Below are 20,921 nucleotides of genomic sequence, written 5' to 3'. Positions count from 1 at the left end.
GAGGACAGTCACCTCACGAGATGAGAATTTTAACTTTTTATGTTATGCAGTGAAATTGCTTGAACAAGTTATCCAAGGTCAATTTTTAGGAATTCTTGTTGAGCTTTTACCATAAATTTATGTGTTTAAATCCAAAATAAAAGATGAGAAAAACCGAGTAAAATACAACAATGGCAGGATGATGTTGTATTTCATCATGAGGCGAAGGAAACTAGTGTAAGTTCCTTGTGGAAAAAATTGCATGATTGAAAATCGGGTCAGGTTAAGTTATCCCAATTCATTCTTTAGCGACAGCTCAACTGGACCCGACCCAAGTTGCAACCCTCACCCTGAATTTTGGGCTAATGCCGTCTAAACCATGACAACAAACAAACAACAATGTAGCAAGCGCGAAGGTCAGTAGCATAAGTCTTAAAAAAGTTTGACTTGCGTCACTCACTGTCCAAATCTTTCTGGCACACCAATAATATCATTAGTTTGCCATAATTTAGTGGTGGGTACAGATCAGGGCGGCGCATTTTGAAAGATGGCACTTGTATTTAGCTAAACTGCGCTTCAGTGGTGATGGATAAAATATGCCTTTGAAAATGGAATTTTTGTGTGTGGGTCCCTCTCTCTCACATGGAGGTAGTGCTTCTCTACTCACGCTTCCATGGAATATCACCGACAACAGAGAGAGAAAGAGAACAAAAGGAATAAAGAAAAGAGAAAGCTTTTACATATCTCTCTACTTTCACAAACAAAAAGCAATGGCAGAGAGAGAGAGAGTTGTAGAAGGACCTGTTTCAGAGTATCTTCTTAGTGCCTAACGCTCATGTAGAAAAGAGGGTTCTTTAGATCTCTGTAATATCTGTAAGCATTTGATCTCTCTCTCTCTCTCTCTCTGGGTTGAGTTGAGCCTACTTTTATTCTTTGTTGTTTTTCCTTTCTGTTTTAGTTTGCACTCTTTTGGGTTTTTTCTCTAATTTGTGATGGCATTGTTGGTTTGGTGTCACATGCATTTTTTTCTTAAATGGGTCTCATGGGTTTCTCTGTTCTTCTTTTTTTTCTTTTTTTTGGGTTCTAGATGGGATTAGTTTTTTATTTCACAGATGGGATTTCTATTTCTGTTTAAATGTTCATTCTTTCTTGGATAAAGTTTAGGTTTTTATCTTAGATGGATTTGTATGAAGTTGCTGTTTGAGTTCCTTTTCTTTTTGTTGGGTTATCTGTAGGTTCTTAGTTCCTTCCAGGAATTTTAGATTTGTTTTCTTCATTGGACTATTTTATATATTTTATTTGAATTATTGTGTTTGCTTGTATGGATCTAATCAGGGTTCTGTTGTGTGTGTGTGTGAATGGACAAGGTTATAGAGAATTTGGATTGTTTTATTTGTTTCAATATTAACTAAATAATTGAATTATTGATCAAAATCTCTCTTTTTTCTTCATAAATTTGTCCAATAGCATGATGTGTTTGGAATTACTAGGAAGTATACCAGATAACCGCAAGATCCGGATTTATGCTATAGTTGGTTCCAATTGTGTAGTGTCCAAAAAGATTTTAATTTTTCTTCTTATTTTTCGTTTTTTGATGCTTTATTTGAAATGTTCCTAGATCTGGTTCTAATAATGAATTGATTGGAATGGAATAACATTTTTAACCCACTTAGGGGTTTAAATATGGATGCTTTAAAAATCGATTAAAGATACTAAATAGCATTAATGTTTTGAATTGATTTTTATATTGATTCAGTAAAGAGATCAAGGAAAGATACTTCAGACCATTGTGAAATTGCAACTCTGAACCCTATTATCAGTTCAAAACGTGTGTTTTCTGTTTCTTATTGTTAATCTCCACGCAAGCCATTGGTGTTGTTCTGAAATTTTAGATCCTATCTACTCAGATCTGGACTGTTAGAGCTGTTCTTCCATTCATGAGTATATCCTAATCATCTCAGTGGTCTTATTAACCCAATTCAATCTAGTCTGAACCAGATTTTTAAATCCTATTAAAACTGAACCTAGTCTAATGCTCAAATCATACCCACATTCAGTTTGTCTTCAAGGTCTAGATCCTACAATTTTCGATTAAAAATCACTCCAATATTGGTCCTACATCATCTGATCAACAGTGTAATTTCTAAAATTATCAAGTTAAATCAGCCTCACCTATTGCAAGCTGACCTTCTGCCTGAAATTGTCTTGCGCTCCATTAGAATTGATGGCATCAAACCACCGTACTTTTCTAACTCATGTTTAAAAACTCGGACTAGGACGAGAACTCGGCCAAGGTAAAAGGGACTCGACTCCGACAGGTCAATGTTGATGCTGTAAACTTTTCATTAACTTGGGCGAGTCAAAGAAGTTTTTAATTGAATTGGTTGGAAAGACTCAAAATCGAACAAGAAATCGAAGGTAAAACCAAGTCCAATTGGCGAGTGGATGATTGACTGAGTGAGTTTTTAAACAGTGATTCGGAAGATCTTTTTTTTTTTTTGGGTGTGTGGGTTATCGTCAACTATAGGAACCAAGTCAACTTATCATTCTGAATGACTTTGTCCAGCATAAAGGTCCGTAAAGTTGATGAGTTTCTTGATTCCTATTTATGCCCTATTAGATCTGAACGATTAATTACACTTAGAGTGTGGCTTCTAGCTATTGAGAAAACCGCAGTGGCAACCTCTGTGAGGCTACCCCCATCTCCAACCTCCCAAAGACCAATATATGCTATGATTTGGCCGACACTTTGAATTTATTGTTGACACGCTGGTCGTGTCGTGTCCGACACGACACCCGTTTCCACATGTGTCGACACTCTTTTCAACACTTTTAAATGTCCGCTAGTAAGTGTCGGTAACTTTATATGTATGTACGCGTATGGGCGTGCCACTATTTCTAGATTTTTAGGGGTTGCCATGTCAAACACCCCATATCTGCGTTGAAACTCGGCACACAAATCTATATCCACAAATCAAGATTATATATACTTTCTATTTTAGCCGTGTCCCCGTTCTAAATTTTGGAAGCTTGCCGTGTCCGACACTCCGTGTCCGTGTCGATACACGACACTCGTGTCCGTGTCCACAAATCATAGAATATATGTCAATCTCGATTATGAAAAATACAAGTCGCTTGGGTGAGCCAAATGATTGTGCTGGGAGTTTCTAAACACTGCATCAAACATGTGCAACATTTGTCATAATTAGGCCAAAGTGCATGAGGACAAAAACATTAAAAAAAAATTAATAATAAAAAAAACAAGAAAACTTTGAAAAATAGAAAAAATGTCTGAATGAAACACAAATCAACACATCCGTACATGATATATGCATATTACTGTATTAAATTTGCTAAATTTGCCCTTCATTCAAGCCATTCAAAAAAAAATTGCTAAATTCATGAATATTTGTATGAAAAGATCAAAAGGCAATCATAACAAAAGGAAGAGCACAAAATAGAAAAAGATGGGTGGAAAGTACCAAACAAGTGTGTTTCCATACCTGCTCACAGTGGATAATTACCCAAAATTCATATTTAGTCATACATATATTCAAATGAAACATGCATGTGTACAAAAATGAAATACAAAGAATTACAAGTAAAAGGTAACCTCATCATAAAATTTATAATTGGATCATTGTTTGGAAGCTTGATCGGGCTTTGGAATTTCTGAAACTGGAAATTACTCGTATTTCTCTTTCGGTGATGTTCAAGAATGTTTGTCATTGAATCACCGTTCAAGATCTTGTCCATTTATTCCTCAAATGAGTGGTCTTGTAGAATCTATCCGGTTCTCAAGCCTAGTCAAAACTTTTTCTCTCCCTGCATTATCCTCCTGGATTTCAGGTAGTGCCAGCTTTTCACATCTCATTATCTCTGAGTAACAAAATTTCATCTCTTATCACTGCTGTTTTTGCTTGCTCAGGGATTTATACAGATTTATGGACTGTGTGTAATTGATTGTATATCTGCTATTTAGCTTATCAGATGTCAAGGCTGTGGATTTGATTGTATATCTACTATTTAGCTTGAAAGTTAACAGCTTTGGATCCACATATTACAACAAACCTTTTTCTTTGGGCTTCTTATATCATCATTCCCATTTATCCACTTCACCCAAATGGTCATGGTGGAAAGGTAATAATCTCTGTTTCCTTGAACTCTTATTTTCCCAAGATAGAAAATCCTAGCCAGTTCTACATGACTTCTGTGTTCAACACCAATTTCTTTGACGGAAAATAATTTTTGCATTTGGGAGATAATAATCTCTCCTCCCACCTGCCAGAGGTCACCACCACACCTCTGCCACAAAATCCACGGCAATCATCTAAAAGCCCATCACTTAGTGCAACCCTTGTAAATGAGAAAACTTTTTAAGGAATCGTGAATTTCAAGATTCAATTGATTCTATCCTTTTTTTTCCACCATTTCCTTCTTACAATTTAGTAGGCTGAAACTCACATTTTATTCACAAACCCGTAATGTGCGTACAAGTAACTACACTGAACTCCATATTTACCCTTCTTTTTTGGTTGGTGCCTCTTAAGTCTTAATTTTCATCTGATCTTTCACTCCTCATCCCTATTCCACCCTTCCTACTTCCTTCCATTCTTTCCTTCAGCTCTTATTATGAATTTCTAGACATCAGCAATGGTGGATGGTTTTTGTGCTGAAAGACTCTCAGGATGCACACTCAGAAAAATAACTTAAGAAGAAAAGAAGTCCCTTAAGTAATAGCATAGAAGGCAAACAGGAAGGAAACTATGGAACCTTTCTACTGTGTTATTAAAATTTATGCCTCGGGGAAATCTATCATCTAACGATGCAAGTCTTGCTTCTCTTGTTGCACAAGGTTTTTATATTGATATTTGTTTGTTTCATTCCCTATCTTTGCTTCATCCTTTTTTATCCACATTTTTTTCTTGTCATCTCATTTAATTCTAAGTTCTTAACCAAATTTTTGTAGTCCTCTTTGCTATTAAGAATGTGGCTTACAAGTTGTAACATGGACAAGTAGACTATGGTCAACTTATGGAGGTCTCTTTCCTTCTTAAGTTTCATCTTTCAGTTACCTGCTTGATTTACCCGAGAACAGATGAGAAAGTAGACACTGTTGCCTTAGGGCCTGTTTTCGATATTATGCATTTTATGGATAAAATTGTCAGTCACATCTGGTTTTAAGTATTTTTGGCTCCGACTGTTTAGCGTCTGCAAATCATGCTGACGCATCAGATGCAGCTCCACGCGTTTGAGAATGGGTAAGAACAAATCAGAGCCCTTCTTTTCTCATCTGTGGATGGGGCAATTGCCTTGTGAGTTGTGACTTCCATTTGCAAATAGCATGCATCCCAAACAGGCCCTTAAGTCCGTTGTCAGAAACTTGTAGCTCTTTAAGGAAGAAAAACTAGATTAACTCATGGGGTTTCAGAATCTATTATTGAACCGTAGACCCAAGATGGAAGACAACTACCCAATCTAAGCACCCTCATATTTTTTATCCTCAAACCTTCCTGCATGATTGGTATTGATGCATGGAGAGTGCTCTACATGATGTATGTCATATGTTTCTCTTTGTTCTCTTGTGGAAATTTAACACTGTATTTAGTCTAAACTATCTATTTTTTTTGATATATTGCAGGTGATTACATATGGGGTCGTTGGCACTCGACACTGAGGCTGTTGGCTCAGAGCTTTATTCAGCTTTGGGGCTGATTGAATCACGCAAAGGAGTTCTTCAGTCTCCACAGGTGTTGTCACTTCTTTCATCGTTTCTCGAGAGAGCTGTTCAGAAGAATGAAAAGTTACTAGAGGCAACAAAAAGGAAAGAGATCATTACAGTTTTCCATGGTTTGAGAGCGCCTAACCTGAGCATTCGGCAATACATTGATCGTATCTTCAAGTATTCAAACTGTAGCCCATCATGTTTCGTCCTTGCACATATATACATGGATAGATTCTTTCAGCAACCAGATGTTCATCTGACTTCCCTCAATGTTCACCGGCTTGTAATCACGAGTGTGGTGGTGGCAGCAAAATTCATTGATGATGCGTAAGTACTACGTGCTATATTTTTGAGTTAGTCACAAAATAGTGGCTGAAGAACTACTTGGACACTCAAAATTTCTTGTTTTAGTAATTCCAAAAAAATAGCAAAAATAGTGTTGCACAAGCCTTTGAAAATTAGCTTTGGCCTACATAATTATGCCAATGTTCTGAAGATGATAGATGTTTTATGAATAATCTTACTGAAGATGAGGGATGTTTGTAAGTAATTACAGAATCTCAAAATTTAGTATCATTTGGGGAAAAGGATGGTGTGGTAGTTACTCGGTCACTCAAAAACTTTCCACTTTAGCAACTCCAAGAAATGGCAAATTCATTTGACCAGTAAACTTGTAAACAGAAGTTCTGAAATAGTGAGCTGATTTTGCTGAAAATGATTGTTTCTAGATTGTCTTTTTTTTCTTGATTTATGCGGGAATAGATACTTCTTATCTTATGAGTGCAAATTACTTTGGTCAACTTCAAATGTATCCATACTATTCATGTAGGTGTATATTTATGCGTAAAATATACTTAAAAATTGTATAATACTGTCACGAAATTACCTTTCAAAAAATAAATACTGTCAAGCAATTAATTTAGGAAGAATGTAAGCTTCCTTTGGAACTCTAGCTCCCTTGTCATCTCATTCCATATCAACTCCAATTGAACTACAATTACAAAAGGTGCATAGGCATGTCATCATTGAACTAGCCAATCCAGTAAGGTGATTATAAAGGCTTTTGAGAAGGAAAAGATGCCTGCATCACAATGTTATCGGTGATAAATATACGTTGGGGAAGAGGGGTTGTTGGGAGTATAGGAACTTTCCTATAGGAAGAGACTCAGAAACATGGTAGCCAATACATTCATTTAGGAACAAATTTGAGTCAAAGTAACGCCTTGGGGAAAAGGGGTTGTTGGGAGTATAGGAAATTTCCTATAGGAAGAGACTCGGAAACATGGTAGCCAATACGTTTATTTAGGAACAAATTTGAGTCAAAGGTTACTTCTAGATTGTAGGCAGGGAGGGGATTCATTTTTTAAAGGGGATTCTGTTTCAGGAGTACAGATGTTTATGTGAATCCATTTCATGCCATTCTTTCCGAGCTTGTACATTTTAGTTGTTTGTAGAGGAGGTTAATGAATGCTGAGAGAAGGGGGAACAGTGGTTTGAGAATTAGTGTCCAGGGAAACCTTTAACAAGATGAATTTGATTATTTTCTTTTTCTTGTGAGGTTGCTAGACAAGGTCCATATATCACCTTTTGAATCTGAGTTTGGATTTTGGATTCTAAACGTTGACTTTTATGCTTCGTTTGGTTGCTTGGAATGGCGGGGAGAGTAGTGGAATAGGAAGTCAAAGGGAAGAGACAGGCATTTTGATTTGCCTAGGATTACCTCGGAAAATTGTGTAGCAGTGTTTGGTTGCCTAGAATTATCTTGGAGAGTAGGAGAAAAAGTAGGGGGTGTCATTACCAATACAGGGAGAGAGGGAAGAGAGAGAAAGAGAGAGCATCATTCCCTAGAAAATTAAACCATGATTCTTTGCTTTTGGAAGAAGGGGACAAGGAAGAGACAAGCAATTATCACATGAGAGAAATTCAAGGGAATCAAAGGGAGTTCAATGCATTTTGGCAACCAAACGTGGAATTGGATGCCAAATTCAAACCAAATTCCGACGGCTGCCGAGCTTTCTTGCAACCAAACGAAGCATTAGTGAAACACTTTGGCCTCTAGGTTGGCTACTGTTGAAGCCCGTCCTCTGGTTGCTTGTATGTGACATGCTCTGGTCAACCCGAGTGGGGGCATTTTTGTTAGATAGCAATGGTTGTAAAACTTAACACATGCAAAAATGTTCAGAAAAAAATAATTATTCTTGCAGGGATGTGTATCCTTTTGTAGAGAAGAGGATGTGATTGTGGACCATATGTTTATTCGTCACATAGTAGCACATTGAATAGGTTGAGATTTTCAAAGTCGAATGTAGATATCATTGTGGGGTAGCCTTGAGGACCTTTTGGTGAAAAAGGAAAATTACCCTTGAAAGTAACTTCATATGCATTGATTTGGTCCATTTGGTAGAAAGAATTAAGAATCTTTAACAAGAAGAGAAAAACGATTAGGATATTGATGATGAAAATCAGGAAATCCATTATTAGATGGGTATGCATGAAAGAGTAGGTTCTTGGTCTATCAGTTTTTTATATGATATGGAATTAGCAGACGGTATGTACGAGTACGACTTTGGTATGTAGAACTAATCCATGATGGACACATTCCTCTCCCAATATAATTAAAACTAAACTTTGATGGAAGTCCACATGGTAGTAGCAGTATGCCCATTGTTGGAGTCTTTAGGAACAATTTGGGCAAGGGAAATGACATTCCCACAACCTTGATTCAATAATGGAACTTGACCATGTACTTCACACTTTTCTAATTAGCTGTTAAAGGTTGTTACAATTCCCATACTTCTCTCAACAACCAATTTAAAAAGTGTAAAAGAGTGGAATGCCACTATTGAATCAAGCGAGTAGGAATATCATTTCTACACCCTTGATTCAATAATGCCAGTACACCATTTACTTTACACTTTTCTAATTAGCTTTTAAAGATTTTTACAATTCCCAAGATGCTCCCAAGTCCCAACAACCAATTTAGAAAGTGTAGAGAGTGGATTGCCATTATTGAAAAAAGGGAGTTGGAATATCATTTCTCTTTGGGCAAAGTTGTAAAAGATTCCTCTCACCCTAATGAATTTGTGGATTCAAATGAAACAAAATTAAGAGCCATTCCTTACTATTCATCTTTAAGGAAGATCTGTCTAGAGTACTATGGGTCAAAGATGATTCCGAGAATGACCTCAAGTTCTTTTACGGAGCTCCGAAAGTAAGCAAATTACATTCTAAAATAGCTTGCGATTAGTAGGGAAATATTGTAGAATTTTTCGAGTGATACCCAAGAAGTGGCAACAAATTGGCGAAAGGCTTGGCTATAAAGGGAGTAGGTCAGGGTAAGCTTGCAACTACGGTGATGCCTCTTTAAAATGTGGTCCGGTTAATATGTAATTTTGTGTGTTAGAGACAACTAACTCTCTTCCTCTTTTGTACTGTTTTATTTTGTATTAAAACTCATTTGTTATCAATAGAAACCCTAGTAAGGGTTGTTTCTATTTCTGTTTCAATTGGGGTCCAGAAAAAGCTTTTAAAAATTCTCCCAATTCGCTCCTGAAAATTAAGTGGTATTGAGAGTCTAAGGATTCCATCTTGGTTCAATCTCATCTTCCAAAACACTATTCATGCACACCTTCCTCGAAGTATGTCACTTAACAAGAGCCCTGTTAAGCTTGCATCAAACATGGTGTTACATGAGTACACACTACACAGAAAACATAGTTTAATTATCATTTCATTCTAGAGAATTTTGAATGTGATGCTTCTGCCCTCACTGACCTTCATGCCACTTGCTGTCATTTTCACTGTCTGATTCATGAGAATTATATCTTGGCCAGCTGCTGCTCCTCCTTTTTTATGGCACAGCTTAAAGGGGTAGTTTGATGAATATAAGTTTACTCTTAAGGGCATAGTCATGAGTTGTGTATTCTTTCTCTTTGATAATTGTAGATACTAGAGAGAACCCCTCAGTTTTATATATGTACACTTAATTTCCACCACCTACTCACAATTAAAGACAAACTCATAATGATTCCTCCACTGCTTCCAAGCAGGAATTAAAGAAACTTGTAATGAAACTCTCCACTGCTTCCAGGCAGGAATAATCTGATACTAAAGCACGCCAAATTGGATCCTTTCAGTGTGACAAATTCTATTTCACCTTCTCTGCAAAATAGGAAGTTGCTCCGAATCCTCTCTATTTTTCGTGGATGTCATTGAAATGGAACAGATTAACTCCCCATCATGGAGCTCTGACCAAAACAATTATCAAGTCCACCTTGGTTTTCTCTGGAACCTGAAGCTACTCAGCTACTCCATCCTATATTCTAGCCCATGGCTCGACCATCTATAAATAATATTCTAAATAGGTTTGCTTGCATCCTTACAATTTAAAATAACATGACTGTACTTGGCATATCAGACCCCAATGATCATTTGGTGGAACCCGCTGCTACTCCATCAGTAAAGAAATACTTATGTATTCAAAAAAAATCCTCAATGGCATGCGTGAATATCATCTGGTTGTGGGCCTACAGATAATATCCCGGAATGATGCCCATTTACACTTGCAATTTGAGAAACACAAAATATAAGGGAAAGGCAATACTTCTTGATTGCTTATCCCTGTTAAATGTTTGGAGTGATATATCAAAATACCCATACACATGCATTTGATGAATTACAATCATTCTTTCATATTTTAAACATCAGCATAGGCTTATAGACCTGTTATTCTGAACTGCAAAGCTTTACAACAACGTGCCAGGACTTGTGCTAAGGTTCGTTGAAGGATACTCGGTTATCACCTATACTGGATAAAATATGATTTGCGTTGTCTCTGGCATGAAAATATTTTTAAGACCGCGGAATTAATCTTTTTTCTGGCGACTGGGTGTTACTCTTGCTGCCTGTTCTTTGTGCCCACAAAATGATTATCAGAGCACTCTGTCATTTGTATCAAAATGATCTTAAAACGTCGTGTAGATAGTGCATGTTATGCCAAATTTGTCACCAATATTGGATAAATTATTATGAGTTTGGGTTCTCTCTGGCTTGGAAATATTTTACTATGGCAAAATTGATCTTTTCTCTGGGAAGTGGGCATTACTCTTGCTGCTTTTTCTGTGAGCTTGCCTACAAAATGATTGTCAGAGCACCGTCTCATCTGTATCAAAATGATCCTAAAACATCGTGTAGATCAATAATGCATTTTCTGCCAAATTTGTCCTGAACGTGCAGGTTTTTCAACAACGCATATTATGCCAAAGTTGGAGGAGTCAGTACTGTAGAGATGAACAGGTTGGAGCTCAAATTCTTATTCAGTCTGGATTTCAGACTTCAAGTGAATGTGGGGACTTTTGAGAGGTACTGTTTGGAGTTGGAGAAAGAAGCTACTGGAGGAGCATACCAGATAGAGCGGTCTATTCAGGTCTGCGGATTGAAAGGCTGGCCGAACAAAGAGGAGGTAAACGGCCAACAACCAGTCATGCGAAGATACAGTTGTGGCGCAGTTTAGTGAATTTTTCAGGTGTAATAATATTGGTGGCTAAAAGAATCAAATTTACGTAAAATTCATTGTAAAAAAGATATTGTTGCATGAATGACTGAATGCTTTTCTGTATTGTCTGGTGCAGGGACTGTTTGATTTGTATTATGCTTTTGGGGACAACTTGTCCCCTTAGTTGTAATTTTGGCTTTGCCTTGGAATGAAATCTGTTACCTTTTTTTAAAAAAATGATTGAATGTTTGCTCCCTTTTGTGTTACATAAAATTGACTGAGCATAACCCAAGTTTGTGATACATGCAAGTTATGGTGTATATGATGTAGTTACAAAGTAGTTATTGTAGTATTAAGCTTTTTCGATTTGTGGGTGTGTGTTATTTATTTGTGTCATGTAAGTGGGTAAATGGGTTATGTAAGTGGGCAAATGGGTTGGTGATGTGGCACACCTTTGTGCTTGTATTTAAGTAGTAGTAGAGGGCGTCGTTCACCCTGCTCTTCACAATGAGTACAAAAGTATGGATGAAGTAACAAAAAGTACATAAGGATTGAGAAATATAAACTTGGTTACAGGAACTGAAGGTTAGGCCGACTGCTATAGCCACACCTACAAAAGTTTGTTGATGTTGCCAATTCCCAAAAGATTGATTTATGCACCCCAGTGCATACAGTTGCCCAACTACTTTCTCCGTCCTCACTCTTTCGTTGTGCACTTCTGGATTCCTCGCTTCCTCATCTGTTGTGTTCGGGAGAGCTAGCTTTGTGGCGGAGCATTTAGCAATGCCAGCCAAATGATGGAGAAGAGAATTTTACAGCAAGACTTTGTTTAGGAGTCATAGCTCCTCCCGAATTGAACTGTTAGGAGGTCCGATTGCCTCGAATTAACCATTTCCATTCTTTTTTTCATCTTTTTCTTTATTTGTGTTATGGCTAATTAGGCATGTAACAAGAATGTTACAGTCCTAAGTGGGGACCCGCTTAGGTATGGGACCGGGTGGGACCCAATCTAGTATGAGACTGGGTTTAAAGGGCATTGTCTAACGTGCTCTATCAGCGCTAGAGCTTTTGGCGTATTAGTAAGGTACCCAACATTTGGTATCAAAACAGCCAACATGTACCGTGTTTAAGTCACAGAAGGGGCAACTTGTGGAGAGAACTACCTGGAAAGGGTTACCTGGTAAAAAGCCAGAGTAAAAGCTCCAGAGTGAAGTTGCCACAAAGTGGGCTGCCGCGGAAGGGGCAACATGGGAAAAGGCTACGCTGAAAAAAGGGGTCAAAATTAAAGCCGTCACAGAGTAGGCTTCCGAGGACGGCGGATGCGAAAGCGAGGTGGAATGTTACAGTCCTAAGTGGGGGGCTACCTGTGTATGGGACTAGGTGGGACCCAAGCTGGTATGGGACAGGTTTAAAGTAGCTTGCCTAATGTGATCGATCGACTCTAGGGATTTTGGCGTATTGGTAAGGTCCAAAAAGTTTGCTGATATTTCAGGTCTGCAGGTTCAAGTCTCACCACCACTTATAGGCTCCTTTAGGTTGTTGCAATAAGGAACGCATACTATTCTATTCCCATTCCTATTCCCCTGAAAAAGGAATGGAGAAAATTTTAAAATAAAAAAGTCAGTTGAAAGAATTCCATTCTAAGCGGGCAGAATCAGAATAGCAACTCTTGGTGCAGGAAATAGATTCTGGCATTTTTCCCCTTTCATTCCACTCTTTATCATTTTTTGCCCCTTTGATTCCATTGATTTTTTTGGAACCATACCTTAATCGAAATAGGATGCCAATTCGAGAGCCTAATTCCCTCAATCTAATGAGAAGAATCTAACAGCTATAACTCCCCTCACATCTAATTAATAGAAATATTTAAGAGATTAGAGCTATCTGGTGGAGTCTTCTTGGATTAATAGAACTCGTGGGATTTTTTTAAATCCCTAGAGTGCCCAGAGGTGCAACGTTAATGCCCTATAACACAATATTCATCCAAGGGGTCACATACAGCATCTGATTCTCCAATGTATTCCCAAGGACACAATCAGCAACCAATGAAGTGATTACATGCAACCTAACATTTCGAAGGGATACGTCCTCAAATCCCATTGAAAAAGGTCAAGTTATCTAAACCATCATAGGTAGGACTCATCACCCAAAAGATCTCAACCCTTGAAGAAGAAATCAATCAAATATATGAATTTTAGTAGAATTATAAACATGCTTGAAAATGTTTTCAATGTATGTGCAAATGAGAAAGCCAAATTATTTGCTTTGCAAGGGCACAATTACTAACACTGACACTTTATGGTTTGTTCCACCTCTTTGTTCTTAAGATTGGTGGTTTTAGTAATTAGAATGCCAAGCAGGAATAGTCTTATGTCAAAGCACTCCAATTCCAATCTTTTCAGTGAATGCCATTTAAATGCCAACAACCAGTCATACCCAGATACAGTTGCAGATGAGTTTGGTTAATCATATTCAAATGATATTAGTGTCATCTTGTAAAAGAATCAGAGCCAAAATTATTCCAATGTTCAGATATTCTATGTAAAAAGAGATAGTTACATAAATGACTGAATACTAGCTCTTCTCTTTGTGTGGCATAAAATTCGCTGAGCAGAACCAATTTTCGCTGATATTTCTTTCCCTTGCCGAAATTGACTGACAAAAGCATCAGAAAGCCCTGAATGGCGTTGTGGAGTTGGCGAGACGCCGACCTTTTTCTGAACACTTGAACAGAATCTGTTGAGGGTCTGTGCGTTCTTCAACCCTCTTAGGTTGAGGGGACTCGATATAAAACGCCTCTGTCGCGGAGAATTAACAGTTGGAAGCTTTGGTTTCCATGAGGCCTGCATCAAAGGGCTAAAGAACTTGCTTGCACTGTTGCTGATAGTGCTATTTCTTTTACTGTCTGGAGTGGTAGTTGATGCTATTATTGCCTCAGGCAATGGCGAAAATATCCTTGACCTCCTACGAGGATCCCTCGCAAAAGACTGCCGAGGCACTGTACTTCTTAGTGAATTTTGCAATGTGTTTGATTGGGGTTGGACAATTGCAACAGAAGCCCGCCTCTTGGGAGGGATTGCTGAAGGTCGAATAAAAGGGACCATTGAAATCCGACGTGCTTTCATGGGAGGTTTGGAAGAAGGGGAGATGGCGGTGTTCGTAGTGGCCATCATTGTTAGGTTCTCTTTCCCTGTTTGTTCCGTGGAGACAATGCTAGTTCGGTGGGAACCGATTGGGTGCTGAAAGATGGTGTTGTTAATTCTGCGCAGAGGTGGCCTCAGCTTAGATGGAAATAGCGGTGGTTTTTGCTCGATTGGGCCTTTCTGATCTTTAGCATAAGCTCGATTTTCCTGTAGAAGCCTGGCTTTCCTCTCAGCTGCTAATTGGCTATCTAGGTCTCTAACCTGCATCAAATATAACAAAATTATGGAAAATTCAGCAAAAAGGGCATAAACAGACATTTATTTTTGTTGGGTTATACGGGTCCAACCCCGTATACAAATACATCACAAAAATACAAACGTCAGTTTTGACGTCAAATTGCTGTGTCAATCCTGGAAATTATTAAGATTGCATACGGGTTTATTGGTTTCTCATTGATTATTATTACCTTCTCTTGAAGGGTTCTGCACAGATGCTCTCGGGCAGCAAACTTTAATTGCAGGGACTGTAAGCTTTCTTGCATTTTCTTTGATTCCTTCTCATCCTGCCTCAGCTTCTCTGTCTGCAACATAAAATGAACTGTGAACCATGAAGAAATAACTCATTTATTTGCTTCTATTGTTTATGAACATACTAGATGAGATAAAGATTACCATTTGTTTATACTTGAAAAATTCAATAGGGTCTGATTGTTTACGGGCAGGACCATGCTCAATGCCTCGAACTCTACTTGCAAAATTTAGGGAGCAAAGGGTCTCTCCTAAATCTGCAGCACTAGGGCTGATCTGAACAAACATCAAAGTCTTGCAATCTCCTCCTGTATTAATTATTCCTTAAGTAGCTATCCAATAAAAGAAAACAAGGGAGGAGACAATATACCAAAATCTGATTTATTGAGAGAATAAGCAGAGAAGATAAAGAACTTAAAGTGAAAGGGATTTTACCAAGAGAGCTCTGCAACAAATGGGTAAGCTTTGAGTTCCTATTTTTGGACAACCAAAACAAAGAGAGTGAACATTTAGAATTGCACTAATATAGAGAAAAAATGAAATGATGGTGAAAATGACATGGGACATACCTGTAAGGTATGTGTGGATTCTTAGATGCAAGTGCAGAAATGACGTCCCCAAGCGCAGAAAGAGATTTGTTGATACACTGAGACTCCTTGAGCCTTTCTCCCTCAACATCGGTCTTGCCCACACGCTCACTTCCAGCCAAATCGACTAGCCAGAGATGGCTCCTGCTCCTCTTCCCATTTACCATATTCTCCCCCTTAACAGTCACACGCAGCAAGCTGCATCCAAAATTATCAAGATCAGATTCTTCTGAGATTCATACACAATGAATTTCTATTGTGAATGTTTCATAGCAGAACATTTGTAATAAAACATTGAACTTACATTACTAATTAAATGTCGATTTTTCAAAAGACTGATGCTCAGCTTTTGAAAATTATTGAAAATGTAAGTTATTGATTTATGCTATCATTAAAAGATTCATTCCTGGATAATTCCTAGTTAAGCCAAATCATCAAAAAAAAAATTTCCTAGTTAAGTGTTGCACTAATTTTTCTAATTAACAGAGGATTTCTCGGTGTCATTCTTCCAAACAAGATAACTCTTAGATAAACATGGTACTTTACTAATTAACTTTGGATTTATCGAAAGAATAACACTCAGCCTTCTAAAATCATTAAAAGATAAGTCATTGATTTATTACATCCATCATACTTATAAAACATAGCCGACCTCAACTAGTTTGGGACAAAGGCTTAGTTGAGTTGAGTTGAGTTGAGTTGAGTACTTATAAAACATTTTTGGGTTATTAAAAAGAAATGGAAATTTTAAAACTACCATGAAAGATATTGATAATATAAAACATCTGCCACTACACCGATATTCAATATAAACAAATCCTGAATTATGAAAAATATGAAGATAGATTAGGAAAATAAATAACTCTTGAATGGCAAGAACAGACTGAGTTTTGATACAAGGAAATTTTAGATGAAAGAATAAATAGAGATTGAGAAAGGATATTAAAGTAACATTCACTAACCAGTGAGAACGACTACTAAGTTGGTTGGCATTAGTGGATCCAACGGCTCTACTACGGCCTCCAGCTTTGAGCAGCTCCCACACCTCATCTGTGCCGTAAACTTGAGCTTCAACCAGCCCAGGGACTTCCTGTGTTCCTTCAGACACTTGTTTTATCTCCAACCTTCATAACATATTACAAATCACCCACATATCTTCCACAAGTGTAATTATAAAAAGTAAGAAAAAAAACTTCATTTATTTTAGCAGATGATATTCCGACTTCCTTGTTTTGATATTGGCACCTCTCTTTAATTTATACTTCTCTCTCATTGGCTGTTACAGTTGCCAACAAGTGATCAACAGCCAATCAAAAGACGTTTAAGATCAAGAGTGTCAATATCAAAACAAGAGAGTCCCAGATATCATCTCCCTATTTTTATTTTTCATTTTTGAAACTAAACAAAGATCACCCTTTTGTTAAACTAAATGGTGGAGATTTACTTCTTTACGGGTTGCTGCGAACTTTCTGCCAGAAGATCTCTGATTTTCTCATTATAAACTTCCAACATGCTCACAAAAAGTTCATATTTCATAGTAGAGTTCCGCTCATTAGAAATCCGGAACAGTTCTTCCAATGTCCTATAGTTGACACCTCTGTTTTCTGTCGTTCCTTCCATTGTAAATGTCTTCCCAGTTCCCGTCTGTCCATATGCAAAGATACAGACATTATACCCATCCAACACAGACACCACTATTGGCGAAGTCTGTGCGAAGACAGCCTCTGCACACGTATGGATAAAAATAAAAAAGTTAAGAATACATCAGAGACATCAAAGAAATTAATTGAGTGTGGGTTCTTTCCTCTGCAAGTAGAACATATATATATATATATATATATATATATATATATATATATATATATATAATCTCTCTCTCTCTCTCTCTCTCTCTCTCTCTCTCTCTATATATATATATATATATATATATATATATATATATATATATATATAGAGAGAGAGAGAGAGAGAGAGAGAATAGTGTTCTTGCGCAGCTGCTTCAAAAACTCATGTGGCCCACATTTTTTGGGTGATCCAAAGCATTCATTTGGAAGGTCCTTCCATGGATAGGGTGTGTACCAAAAATCAGCCCTATAGGATCATCCTAACCCAATCAAAGGTGGAGGGGAAAATGGACAGACACTGTTTCTGACCATTTTTTCCCTTCACAAATGGCAGGGTTAGGATGATCCTAAATGGCTCATTTTTTGTACACACTCTATCCATGGAAGGGCCTTCCAAATGAATGCTTTGGATCACCCCAAAAATGTGGTGCCACATGAGTTTTTTAAACAGCTGCTCAGATAAGCTATCTGAGCAGCTGCGCAAGCAGGAACACTTTTCTCATATATATATATATATATATATATATAGAGAGAGAGAGAGAGAGAGAACGGTTTCTACACACTAGCTTAAATTATAGTGGGGCCCACATTCTTTGGGTGATCCAAACCATTCATTTGATTGGCCCTCACATAGATAGGGTGTCCACTGTAATTTAAGCTAGTGTGTAGATAACTTATCTACACTTGTGTGTAGAAACCATTTTCTCAAATCGTAGGGTTGTGTAATTTAAAGACATCCATTTTACCTCCACAAATCGTAGGGTTGGGATGATCCTATGGATCTGATTTTTTGTAGACACCCTATCTATGTGAGGGCCTTTAAAATGGATGGCTTGGATCACCCAAACAATGTGGGCCCCCACTGTATTTTAAGCTAGTGTGTAGAGAACTCTCTACACATATGTGTAGGAACCGTTTTCTCTCTCTCTCTCTCTCTCTCTCTCTCTCTCTATATATATATATATATATATATATATATATATATATATATATATATATATATATATATATATAATTAAGAGATTGAACACTTAATTGCAAACAATTTAATGAATAGAAATCATGGTTTTTTCTCAGGATTAAAATTATGGGTTCTTTTCTCTGAAAGTAAAAACGATCAGATTGAAAATTTTGAAAAAGAAATCAATAAATGGTTAGTTGTTTTCTCCACAAACTATTCTATAAAGAGATGAAAAGGTATTGAATTTTCTTTGTAAGAACTAAATTGAATGAACCCACATGCATGCTTCAGTAAGAAGAAATCCCAGAAAACGCTTATAGATTTTCTTTCTCAATAAGTTACCTTGAGTATCTTGAGGGCCAAAGACATGGTCGAATTTGAATTGTTTTTTCGAAGAATCTGAGCAAATAATCTGGAACTCAGTTTCTTGGTGCGGGTCAAACTCTAAGACTGAGGAAGAACCATTTGCAGTTTCTTCTGGACTTAACGGCCTACATCTGCAAAATACTCTTATATTGCCTTTAAGTTCAATTACTTCATTGTAAAGCCGCTTCCTTTCAGAGCTCTCCTCAAGATATTTTTTCTTCAGAGTTTCATATTTACTGCCTAAAAATCCAATTAATTCATCAAAAAAAAAAGTTTTAAACAGAAAATATCAAAATTTTGCATTAGTGGAAGAATGCAAACCTAGAAACTGCAGAGCCGTGGAAAGATCGGTGCTAAGAAGGGATTCAGCGATAGCGCCCTTTACTTCTTCGGATACTGTCGTGTGATCATTTTTTAACATCTAAAGAGAAAAAAAGAGTCTGATTATGAACCGAGATAGGCGGGTTTCGTACAAAAGGAGAAGTTGAAGGAGTAGCCTAAAATATACCTTTACTTTGGTGCTCAAATCGTTGATTCTCTGATAAATTGGGATCTTTTGCTCCAAATCTGATTGTGTGTTTTCTTGGGTTTCATCAGAAACAATAACAATATACCTCATATCAAACAGATTTAGTCTGAAAATAAAGAGCAAAAAAATACACAGAGAAATGAAATTTAAAGGTTGAGGGAGCTTTCTTACCATGCTCTAAAATAGTAGTGCCCTTCTCTGAAAGAGTTTTGAGGGCTTGATCTGAAATACAAGCCAAAATAATCTGATAAACCCCTTCATCAAAATAAACCCTAACTGATATGGTACATTGAATACCCTTTTTCTGAAAAGTGGTACTCTAGGGTTTCTTGAATTTGATCTGACCCAGAACCCTAGAGGCTCGGATCAAATCATTCATCAAAAGAATGAAAAAAAAAGAGCCCTGATAACGAATTTGGGGAGATTTAATACCATGATCCGAAAGAATATCTCCCTTCTCCATTAGGGTTTCTTCAGTTGAAAGAATATCAGCCTTTTCCAAGAGGGTTTCTTCTGTTTGGTCTGAAACAACACCCACAGTATATCTCGCATCAAATCATTCAACCAAGGAAAAAATGAAACAGAATAAAGAAAAAAGGAGAAAGAAAAAGAAAGGAAGAATAAGAAAAAGAGATTTAGGGTTAGGGTTTCTCTATACCTTTATGCAACTGGTTCTGCTCTACTGGGAGGGAGATTTGTTCTTCCATAGCGTTATTTCTTAGCGTGGAGAATCAGAGATTGAAAAAGAGATGAAAGAAATTGCAGAGCTTCTTTGGAGAGAGAGAGAGAGAGAGAGAGAGAGATTGCTTTGTGTTTTAGAAGACCTAACGGTAAAGTGATATGATCAATGCTGTTGTTTGGAATTTGAATTTCAAATCGATATGGGTCATCCGATTGGCAATGGGATCCAACGGCTAAAATTAATGGAGCGTTCGTCTTTCTTCTTTCTTTTTTCTTTTTTTGGAGCGTTGTCATCCTAACAGTCACTTTTAGGATGTGATCGTGACCGTTAGATCGATTATAGATCAATAGTAAGGTACTTTTGCTTTGATCCGGGGCTCCATCAAGAAAGCTAAGCCGTCGATTGTGTAGGACTTTTTCTTAGCATTCTCGGAGGATTAGGATCATCCTATGAAAATGATTTTGGGGTTGTGGCCCAATAAATGAATGGTTTGGATTATCCTATGAAGTACACCCCCCACAGTAATTTTTGAAAAAAATTGCCCTTCACTTGCACACACCACATAAAATCTCCATTAAGGCTTTAAGGCTCTGTTGGGATTGCAGAAATTTTCTAAAAAAGTTTATATGAAAAATATTTCTAAAAGTTAATACTTAATTAACACACGGAAAAAAGATAACTTAACCAGCCCTATTCAATTTTTACGTAGCGAGACCTCTAGTTTATGATGATATCTTTCTTAATTAACCATAATTATCATTTCTCTCTAAATTGTAGAAAGAATAACATTTCCGAGAAAAAAAATTCCATCAAATTTTTGTTATTGTAATCCAAATTACGGCTTAGAGGGCGAGCCTTGGCGCAACGGTAAGGCCGCTCCATTGTCACCTAGTGGTCACGAGTTCAAGTCACGAAAACAGCCTCTCTACAAAAGCAAGAGTAAGGCTGTGTACATCTAGCCCTCCCCGTACCCCACAATGGCGGAAGCCTCGTGCAAAGGGCCGTCCTTTTTTTAATCCAAATTAGGGCTTAATGTTAGGGAGAATCATAAAAATGACCTTGCTGCTCGTTTATGTGGCAATT

At 37.3% G+C, this 20,921-nt stretch overlaps 2 protein-coding genes across 2 annotated transcripts; one reads left to right on the top strand and one right to left on the bottom strand.

Moving 5' to 3' along the window:
- The first annotated feature begins 640 nt into the window (after window positions 1–640).
- Window positions 641–11,321, top strand: CYCP1;1 (cyclin p1;1). Its single transcript, XM_077362159.1, has 3 exons — window positions 641–852; window positions 5,621–6,031; window positions 10,940–11,321. Exons 2-3 carry the CDS (start codon window positions 5,631–5,633, stop codon window positions 11,214–11,216), a joined length of 678 nt encoding a protein of 225 aa, XP_077218274.1. The 5' UTR covers window positions 641–852; window positions 5,621–5,630; the 3' UTR covers window positions 11,217–11,321.
- Window positions 11,322–13,595: 2,274 nt separating this feature from the next.
- On the bottom strand, window positions 13,596–19,969 carry LOC143852761 (P-loop containing nucleoside triphosphate hydrolases superfamily protein). Its single transcript, XM_077362351.1, has 13 exons — window positions 19,815–19,969; window positions 19,589–19,678; window positions 19,330–19,378; window positions 19,136–19,223; window positions 18,949–19,048; window positions 18,604–18,867; window positions 16,901–17,180; window positions 16,419–16,580; window positions 15,439–15,654; window positions 15,305–15,342; window positions 15,014–15,177; window positions 14,809–14,922; window positions 13,596–14,602 (listed from the first exon to the last, which is right to left on the bottom strand). The coding sequence occupies exons 1-13, from the start codon at window positions 19,861–19,863 to the stop codon at window positions 13,754–13,756; spliced, it is 2,463 nt and encodes an 820-aa protein (XP_077218466.1). The 5' UTR covers window positions 19,864–19,969; the 3' UTR covers window positions 13,596–13,753.
- Between the last annotated feature and the right edge of the window lie 952 nt (window positions 19,970–20,921).

This window comes from Tasmannia lanceolata, unplaced genomic scaffold, assembly GCF_043159265.1.
Source record: "Tasmannia lanceolata isolate RefF3 unplaced genomic scaffold, GAP_Taslan_0.1 ptg000019l, whole genome shotgun sequence".
Classification (NCBI taxonomy): domain Eukaryota; kingdom Viridiplantae; phylum Streptophyta; class Magnoliopsida; order Canellales; family Winteraceae; genus Tasmannia; species Tasmannia lanceolata.
This window is presented reverse-complemented; position numbering and strand designations above follow the sequence as displayed.